The sequence below is a fragment of the Lepidochelys olivacea genome (genome assembly GCF_965140295.1).
Source record: "Lepidochelys olivacea isolate rLepOli2 genome assembly, chromosome: 10".
Taxonomy (NCBI): Eukaryota; Metazoa; Chordata; order Testudines; family Cheloniidae; genus Lepidochelys; species Lepidochelys olivacea.
The window spans coordinates 48064820-48074435 of record NC_140420.1 but is presented as its reverse complement, the minus strand read 5'-3'; the positions used below and the strand labels follow the sequence as shown (position 1 = coordinate 48074435).

Sequence of the window (9616 nt, the reverse complement as noted above, 5' to 3'; positions counted from 1 at the left end):
AAAATCATAACTTGCGTTCTGGAGCCTCCACTTAACTAACAAGTTATCCTCCAGTCTCGAAAAGTGTCTCTCACCCAAGTTCTCTCCAGCATTTTCAGCTAAGCCTGGCTGAGACTCCTTTTTCATGACACCAACTCGCTGTCAGTTTACTTCCTAGGCACCTGATGTCAGGGTGTCTTTTTGCTCCTCAAATACACCAGAATGCACCTTTGATGTTTACCTCTAGCTAGGGTTCCCCCTCCAATGTTGACTTCATCCTGTTAGTTTCTTTCTGAAGTCTCTGCCAGCTCCTCATTTGCTGACTGGAGGAGTTTGTCTCAAGATGCACACCTTTGAGAGGCCTGCTTCATCTACAAGGCCTACAGATTGTAATTTTCAGTGCTCCTTGCATGCTTCCCATGCCTACATCTCACAAAGGTTATGATGACCTGTGTGACCCGGGGTTTCATTCGAGACCTTACATGACATTCTTTTGGTGAACCCAGGGGGTCCCTGTCCCCCGGTGTCTCCCAGTACCCTCTGTCAGTTGGTTCTTGGGACAGAGGTACCCCTGTGGGAATCTAGTGGCCTGCACCAGGGGCAAGCTCCAAAAGCTAGTCCATATGAAGTTATTCAACTTTATCTCTGGTTTGATGGAGCAACGAATGGGACTGCTGAGAGCCTGCATGGAATGACAGTGTGCCCAGAGGGAGACAGACACTTGTTCTCAACACCATACCTGTGGGGAGCCCATGGGATGGCATGCAACTGAGCTAATGTACTCAATGCTTTTTTTGCCTCTGTTTTCACTAACAAGGTCAGCTCCCAGACTGCTGCGCTGGGCATCACAAAATGGGGAAGAGATGGCCAGCCCTCTGTGGAGATAGAGGTAGTTAGGGACTATTTAGAAAAGTTGGACGTGCACAAGTCCATGGGGCCGGACGAGTTGCATCCGAGAGTGCTGAAGGAATTGGCGGCTGTGATTGTAGAGCCATTGGCCATTATCTTTGAAAACTCGTGGCGAACCGGGGAAGTCCCGGATGACTGGAAAAAGGCTAATGTAGTGCCAATCTTTAAAAAAGGGAAGAAGGAGGATCCTGGGAACTACAGGCCAGTCAGCCTCACCTCAGTCCCTGGAAAAATCATGGAGCAGGTCCTCAAAGAATCAATCCTGAAGCACTTGCATGAGAGGAAAGTGATCAGGAACAGCCAGCATGGATTCACCAAGGGAAGGTCATGCCTGACTAATCTAATCGCCTTTTATGATGAGATTACTGGTTCTGTGGATGAAGGGAAAGCAGTGGATGTATTGTTTCTTGACTTTAGCAAAGCTTTTGACACGGTCTCCCACAGTATTCTTGTCAGCAAGTTAAGGAAGTATGGGCTGGATGAATGCACTATAAGGTGGGTAGAAAGCTGGCTAGATTGTCGGGCTCAACGGGTAGTGATCAATGGCTCCATGTCTAGTTGGCAGCCGGTATCAAGTGGAGTGCCCCAAGGGTCGGTCCTGGGGCCGGTTTTGTTCAATATCTTCATAAATGATCTGGAGGATGGTGTGGATTGCACTCTCAGTAAATTTGTGGATGATACTAAACTGGGAGGAGTGGTAGATACGCTGGAGGGGAGGGATAGGATACAGAAGGACCTAGACAAATTGGAGGATTGGGCCAAAAGAAATCTGATGAGGTTCAATAAGGATAAGTGCAGGGTCCTGCACTTAGGATGGAAGAACCCAATGCACAGCTACAGACTAGGGACCGAATGGCTAGGCAGCAGTTCTGCAGAAAAGGACCTAGGGGTGACAGTGGACGAGAAGCTGGATATGAGTCAGCAGTGTGCCCTTGTTGCCAAGAAGGCCAATGGCATTTTGGGATGTATAAGTAGGGGCATAGCGAGCAGATCGAGGGACGTGATCGTTCCCCTCTATTCGACATTGGTGAGGCCTCATCTGGAGTACTGTGTCCAGTTTTGGGCCCCACACTACAAGAAGGATGTGGATAAATTGGAGAGAGTCCAGCGAAGGGCAACAAAAATGATTAGGGGTCTGGAACACATGACTTATGAGGAGAGGCTGAGGGAGCTGGGATTGTTTAGCCTGCAGAAGAGAAGAATGAGGGGGGATTTGATAGCTGCTTTCAACTACCTGAAAGGGGGTTCCAAAGAGGATGGCTCTAGACTGTTCTCAATGGTAGCAGATGACAGAACGAGGAGTAATGGTCTCAAGTTGCAGTGGGGGAGGTTTAGATTGGATATTAGGAAAAACTTTTTCACTAAGAGGGTGGTGGAACACTGTAATGCGTTACCTAGGGAGGTGGTAGAATCTCCTTCCTTAGAGGTTTTTAAGGTCAGGCTTGACAAAGCCCTGGCTGGGATGATTTAACTGGGAATTGGTCCTGCTTCGAGCAGGGGGTTTGGACTAGATGACCTTCTGGGGTCCCTTCCAACCCTGATATTCTATGATTCTATGGTCCATTCCACTGACAGCTCTTAATACGTATTTGTTCCTGCAGCACTAATAACTGATTAAGGCTTCATTGCCCTATACTAGGGCAAGGCAGCTCTCATGCTCCGGCATCTTAGAGCTAAGCTAACTGAGAGGTTACATCATGTTCCCCCTGGGTAAGCTAGAGATAAAACCCAGGTCTCTCCAGATGACCCCAGTCACAGCCGTGCATGAATGAATGAATGCATGGAGTGAATGTGGTCGGTTACCTTCCCTGTGCTAAGCACGAGACCACAGTCTCCTCCCACAGCTGGGTCGAGAACCCAGGAATCCTGATTCTCTGCCAAGCAGCTGTGAAGCCCACCGACAGAAAGGTTAGGTCAAGGGGCAGAGGACTGTGTCCAAACCAGGTGAGTCCCAGGGGTGTAATTTTGGCTCCACATGATGGAATTTCTCTTTTCCCAGTTTAGTGAAAGTTGCAGCAAAATTTCTATTTAAAAATCAGATTTTGCATCCCCTCTTCAAGGCACCCGAGAAAGCCAGAAAACTGGCAGGTCAGGGCCTGACAGCTCTACCAGCTGCAGTACCTCCAGGCATTGAATCCACACCCCTCATGCAGCACCAACTCCTCTTAGTTTGGGAGCTGGCCACTAATTTTGGCTTAGCAGCACTGAACCTTAGAGTCTTCTCTGTGAAATGAGGACAGGAATGATTCCTGCTGTTTGTCTAGATACAGTCAACAATATTCGGGAGGGAGAGAAACAAGCTGAGTGCAGGGAAAGGAGGGGGATTTGAAGGATGTCAGGGTCTTGGAGCTTCCCAACTAGAGGACCCATATTTTAGAGGAAGGGCTGGAGTTGTGCCAGAGGCAGGGGGAAATGTATCTACGGCTTGAGGGCTGGATCTCAGCTAGTCAGAGGGGTCCCTTCAAGAACAGAGGGACTTTGGGAATATGGGCTGAAAAGCATTGAGAGACATGGTCTGATGGTTGAGACACCACCTTGGCATGCAAGAGACCAAGGTTAAATTCCACATTGTGCCAAAGCCTTCCTGGGCAACCTCACTTAATAACCCTGTCTTTTCCCCCCTTGTATGAAAGGTGGTCAGCATTCCCCTACCTCCCAGGGCATTGGGGGAGTCATTGGACACTGTAGATGAGGCGCTCTGACCTTAGACAGTCCCTGTCAGGACCTTACTCGCTCAGAGTCCCTTCCACTTGCAGGTGCACAGCAAGCCTCCAAGGGCCCCTGCTCAGAGAGCTGCATGTGTTGGAGGAAAGAGGCTGCTCCTGCCCCACTGCAGCATCACACGGGAGAGGGTGAATAACCACTCCGGCAGAGAGCTTGTTCTGGGAACATACACGCTGCTGCTCCCTTTGCTCTCCTCTGGCCTGCTGAGGAGGTTTATTTGTGCAACCCTGGTCTTGGATCTGCTCTCCACACAGCTAAAGGGCAGATGTTGAAGAAGTGACATCCTGTCCTAGAGCAGGGTTGGCTGTGTTGTCTCTACCACGGTAGAGACCTAGATAGAGCCCTTTACACTTGGGTTTGAGTAGAGGCTGCATGATCATTGTTGTACAGGCCTCACTCCACTGCAGGTAAGGGCACAGAAACTGGAAAGTTTTTTTTAAGACACTTTCTGCCTAGGCCTGGTGGCAAGAGAACAGGGCTAGCCTGCAGAACTAACTAGCCTGAGCCTAAAGAGTTCACCCCAGCCATGATTTCAGTCCATGGTGAGAGCAATTTGTCTAAAGTGCCCCGATCCTTCTCTCTAAGGTGAGTAGTTACCCTAGAGCAGCAGTTCTTAAACTGCAGGTTAGGATCCCAAAGTGGGTCACCACCCCATTTTAATGGGTTTGCCAAGGCTGTGTTAGACTGGCTCAAACTAAAGTTGCCAACTGAGCCCCAGTGCCCAGGGCCAAAGCACAAGGGCTTCAGCCCTGTTTGGCAGATCTCAGTCTTTTGCCCTAGGCAGTGGGGCTCAGGTTACAGCCCCTGCTCCCCAGGGTAAGCCCTGGGGGTTTGACCCCCTGGACCAGGGCAGTAGTTGGACAATGGGGATTACAGTGCAATGAAGTTTAAAAACCCTTGCCCTAGAGCATCACCTAAAGCCAGTCATGGAGTCAGTAGGAACTCCCTCATGGCATCTGTTTCACTTAGAGGGCACAGTGGCTGGGGGATGTGTGTTCTCTCTACTGCAAGAGCCCTGTAATGGTTACAGGTGCCAGATGGACAGTTCAGATGGAGGGAAATCCCCCTGCCATTTGCCTCTGGGAGCCTGAAGGCAGCAATCTCTGCTTTCTTCACCCTCACATGATCTCTCCCCATGCAGCCCCGTGGGTGCGTCCATAATGTGGTTGGTGCATCAACCACACCATTTCCTTCCCCACAGAAGGGAAGGCATCTCCCTTGCCCATTAATACGTCACAGACCAGAATCAAGTCATTGGGGTTTATTTACATTAGACAGAAGGTAAAAAGGCCTGTGACTGCTCAGGCACTGGAATGGCTGCATCTTCTGTATACGAGTATCCCCAGCGTAATAAAGGCCAGTGCAATGGCAGCTGCCACTGAGATCAGACCAGCTGTAGAAGAGAATCCCACAAGAGGAAGGACACATGGTTAAAACTGCAGCTAGTTGCTTCTCCAGCAACCTCTCCTCTCCAAAAATCTACCAGGGACTCGCTGGGTACATGAGTCAAGGCCACAGTTAATAAAATGGGGGATTTTTTCTTTGAGCTGTATTGTAGGGCTGTGTTTTTTGAAGTCTTTTATAGCCATACATATTGGAGTTTGTCTACTAGAAGTGGCTGGAGCAGGAGATCAGCACCTCTTTATAAATCCCACTGGATAATAGGTTGCAGGTCTCAGGTCACACAACTGGTGTCCCAGCAGATAAGCCCAGGCTACAGTGGCCGACAGTCCTATGTTTGACTGGCTCTGGTTGGACCCTCTCAACAAGGAGCCCTTCTTGAGTCTTGTTGACTCATTATTAACACTCCCTCCTTGGACTAAGGGATTCTTACAACTGACTTTGTAAAACTCATTTCTTCCATCTTTTAGTGCATCTTTTCCCAGCAAACCCAATGTAGATTAGTAGTGACAATAGAGGCACCATGAGACTTGTTCATTAGAACTAGTTACCCTCTGATGCTGCCTTCTCTGCTTCCATTTGAGCAACTGAGAGATCCCTTGATCCTTGATCAGTATCCAAGATGATCATGGGTCCTACCACAACATCAGCCTCAGCTTCCCTCACCAAGGGCTCACCTGTATTGGGAGAGAAGCACTACTAGAAAACCAATCCATCCCATTTTGGGTGGAAGATCCCCCAGGAACAGTCTGCTGGAGTAAGCCAGACATCTTCCCAGGTGAAGTGGGCACAGAACCTACCATGCCTGGAGGCCACATCTCTCTGGAAGCGCCTCCCTGACCATCTGTCCAGAGGGCTGCCTCTCCCAGACTGTCCTCCAAGGAATGCGCAGTTCCCAGTCTCACAGCACCTGCAGATGTCTCGGATGCCTTCCACTGGAGACCAGCTGGAACAGAACAGGAACAGTCATCTACAGTGAAGAGTTCTGTTCTAGGCTGCCTGTCACTCCCCTGATGGGGTTCTAGGCTACTCACATGTTGCCTGCTTTGTTGAAGGAACAAGCCTTGTTCAAGGGATCTGGGGCTTGCTCAGCTGCAGTGACTTTCAGATGACAGGTGATGTAGATCTGGAAGGGAAGTGGGAAGAGGGGTTAGGACCATCCCAGGGGACCCTAACAGCTGCTTAGCCTGGGGAAATCGACTTGGAGCAGAAATGTGGGCTCTCACCAAGTTCCTGGCATCTCCTGCAAACCTGAACACATCCACCATGAACTGCAGCGTGTCCTGCCTGGGCCTGGGGGATATGAAGGCCGAGGTGGTGTCATCTGATCTCCCATCCACCAGGCACCTACACACAAGAATCAAGGGTCAGTAAGAGTCCCTGATCAGTCTTGTTTTAGTCTAGAAAGGGCTCCCAGCTCTTACCCATTGAAGTCAATGACAGCATAGCGGGGAGAGGAGTCCCTGTCTGGGCTCAGGGTGGCCACACAGCTGTCCACAAAGAGCCTCAGAGCCACATGGTTCCCAGTGCTGACATCAGCTTGGATATGCATGACCTCCCCCAGCTGGAATCCATTGGAGGGTCTCTCAGCACTCCAGTCATCTGCAAGGCAAGTTCACAGTGAGCAGGACAGACAGGCAGGCAGGGCTCCCCTGGAGGCTTCTCCCACCTACCATTCATCAGGTGCAGGGAGAAATCCAGCCTCTCCTCAGCAGACAGGGTGGAGCTGAAGGGAACCCATGTTGGCTTGATGGCTTTACTGCTCACATTGTCCTTCCTGGGAGGAGGAGCAAACCTCAGTCACTGAGCCAGATTCCAGAAGGGGAGGGAGGGGATCTGAGCATCTCAGACTCTCACCTGGGGTAGTGACACTCAATGGGAATCACAGCTGGATTGGTTCTCAGGATCACTGGGTTGCTGGCAGGGGTGGGGTTATAGTTCAGGTTTGTGCTGTAAACCAGGGAGTCTGGGGTCATCTGGGAAGCAGCAGACATGGAAGGGTTAACACTAGTACACAGAGCATTTGTAAAGTCATTCAGATGGGCCTAAGAACAAGCCTCAGCCAGATGGAAAACTTGAGCTCAAGTTTTCCAACCAGTGCCCAGTCAACTGGCAACTGCCTTTGGAAGGACTGGACACTAGAAACAGGGGATTTCAGAGCTCAGTCTGCTAGAGCAGCCATCGGAAGATGAGCACCACAGTAGTGCCATTTTACACAACTCTGCTCACTGTTTTCCTCTGTGCAGGTTGTGAAGGAATCTCAGACAGTAAAACCCCCAGGGTTAATCTGTTAGCTGCCTTGAGGTGAATTTTGACCAGGGATTAAGGAAGCCAGTAGTCTGTCCCTTTCCCTCCTACAGACTATGCAGAGCTCAGGCTAACACCAATCAGTTTATTCAGTTGCAGGCTCCGGTCTGTGGAGTCTGCAGACAGACTTTGGATGTGTGTGTGTGGGGGGGGGTCTAGAAGTAAAGTCTGTCTGAGCCACAAGAGCACCCTCTTCAGGCTCCACTTGTGAGCCTGCTCCAGGAGCTGAGCAAGGCAGAATTCTTTGCCTGGCGCATGAGACTGGAAGCTAAGAAGAAGCACCCAGGAAAAACCAGGGAGCTTATCAATAACATGGACAAAATCCCACCCACTGTTCTCTCCTGCTGCCCCATTTTTACCCCATCAGACAAGGCAGGGGCAGTGATGCTAGGGATCAGTAGGGGCTCCTGACTTGCATAAATCCTTACCTGCAAGGTGCTGCCACATTCATGGAGCCCAGCTACAAAGATCACTGTGTTCTCTGCATCATTAAGGGACACGTACCGGCAGGCAGCTGGGCCAAGGCTCAGGTCAGCAGCTTTGATCAGTCTCCCCATCCCAAACAGATCCCTGTGCACAGTGATCACCATCTGAGCCTCCTCACACTGCACCATGACAGGCTGCAGCACGGACACAGCCCTGAGCTGGGAAGTATCAGCCCGAGCCCAGGGGTAGGGCTGGGCAAGAGAGAGAACATGGGCTTGTCGTTGAGGGGGCTCAGCCCTGGGGGTGGGTCTCCAGATGGCAGAGTCAATCCTAGAGAAATCCCAGGGATTGTAACAGGTCACCCCACTGACCACCCAGCACAGAAGAACAAAGCACAGGTTGTTTCTGTACCCCATCTTGCCTGCTTGCAGCAAATCCAGTATGGAGGGAAACTGCTGCTCTGGGGCTTTATACCGTGACTCAGAGCCAGGTGACAGCTGTCCCAGGTAATTAACACCCTCCCCTAATCTGCAGGTAACCGGGGCCCAATCATGCCCAGTGCCCACGCCCTGAACCAGGGAAATAGGAGGGCCAATGGGAATCAGCTCCACCTGTTGGTCAGTACATCAGCTGCAGTTTGGAAAATTCCTGCCCTGTTTCGTTCAATGGAAGGCTAAGGGTGGGCTCCACCACAAAGGGACCCAGGCCCCTCAATCCCCAATTTAGGCCTGTAAATCCTGGGTTTGGCTCCACTGTGATCCACAAATCACACAGCGGCAAAGAGTCCTGAGGCACCTTATAGACTAACAGAGGTATTGGAGCATAAGCTTCCGTGGGTGAATACCCTCTTCATCAGACCCACCCACTCCCCTCTGATACAAACCATATAGCGAACTCTGTAGGTGTCCAAATTCAGCAGCACCGAAGTTTTTACACTATAAAGGTCCCTGGTGCCCGTGTCTCAGCCTCTGGGCCCATGCCCAGCTGCCTCCCTCTGGGAGTCTGGGCACCTGTCTCCCACCTAAGGCCAGAGCTGTCCATGAGCTAGGGGAAGTTAGGCATTTAGTTGCCTATGTCTTATGTGGAGCCCAATTCACTAGCTGTGCTGCTTGCCCATGTTGACCCCGTTCACAATTGCACTGGAGCAGGACGCGGTGTCCTCCTCGGATCTTTTAGCCCAGCGGTTAGAGCATTCACCTGGAATGTGGGAGACCCAGGTTTCATTCCCCCTCTCTGCTGAGGGGAGAGAAAGGACGTGAACAGGGGTCTCCCATCTCTCAGAAGAATGCTTGAACCACTGAGCTAGGGGACATTCTGATGTTGGGCTTCCTCCTACTCTCCCATTCAAGCTGTTCTGTTGTGGATAAATGATGAAAGAGGGACCAGACCCCAGTGCTTCCACCTCCCACCGGGCTACAGCCGCATTCCTGGTCACTTGTTCTCTCAGTCTGGCCCATCAAGTGCTCCACTGTGGATAAGTGTGAAACTAAAATCTGTTCAAGGGGAAATTTGTGTCCTCTCTAATATCCGCATAACTCGTCAGATGAGTTCCAGAACTGGTGTTCTCCTTCCAGGGTTGGGGTGGAGTTTGGTGGGTTGAATTGTTTTCCCCAACGTGTACCCACATCTGCCCCCATATCTCCCCTCCCCAGAATGGCTTGTTTCTCAAAGCGAAGAGAGGGCCTGTCCTGGAGGGAGGATCCATGTGAAACTGAGATTCCTGGGATAGGGACTGTGACACTTCTCAGGGCAGCCAGGGCTGTGCGGCAACCTAGTTGCCACCAGCCTCCTGTATGAAGGAGCCTTGCCTGTGCCAGCTGGGTTTTAGCTCCCCAATGCAACCAGCCCATCAGCGCCTCAAGCATTCTTC

The 9616-nt window shown here is 51.0% G+C and overlaps 1 protein-coding gene and 1 long non-coding RNA gene across 2 annotated transcripts; both read right to left on the bottom strand.

Moving 5' to 3' along the window:
- Positions 1–4874: 4874 nt before the first annotated feature.
- On the bottom strand, positions 4875–6134 carry LOC311527740. Its single transcript, XR_014713431.1, has 4 exons — positions 6048–6134; positions 5814–5959; positions 5565–5690; positions 4875–5005 (listed from the first exon to the last, which is right to left on the bottom strand). It is a non-coding gene; the product is annotated as an uncharacterized lncRNA (long non-coding RNA).
- A 299-nt stretch (positions 6135–6433) lies between these two features.
- LOC311526900 (zona pellucida sperm-binding protein 3-like) lies at positions 6434–8259 on the bottom strand (the record flags this gene model as incomplete). Its single annotated transcript, XM_084640367.1, has 4 exons — positions 7749–8259; positions 6871–6989; positions 6687–6790; positions 6434–6615 (listed from the first exon to the last, which is right to left on the bottom strand). Exons 1-4 carry the CDS (start codon positions 8160–8162, stop codon positions 6434–6436), a joined length of 819 nt encoding a protein of 272 aa, XP_084496493.1. The 5' UTR covers positions 8163–8259.
- Between the last annotated feature and the right edge of the window lie 1357 nt (positions 8260–9616).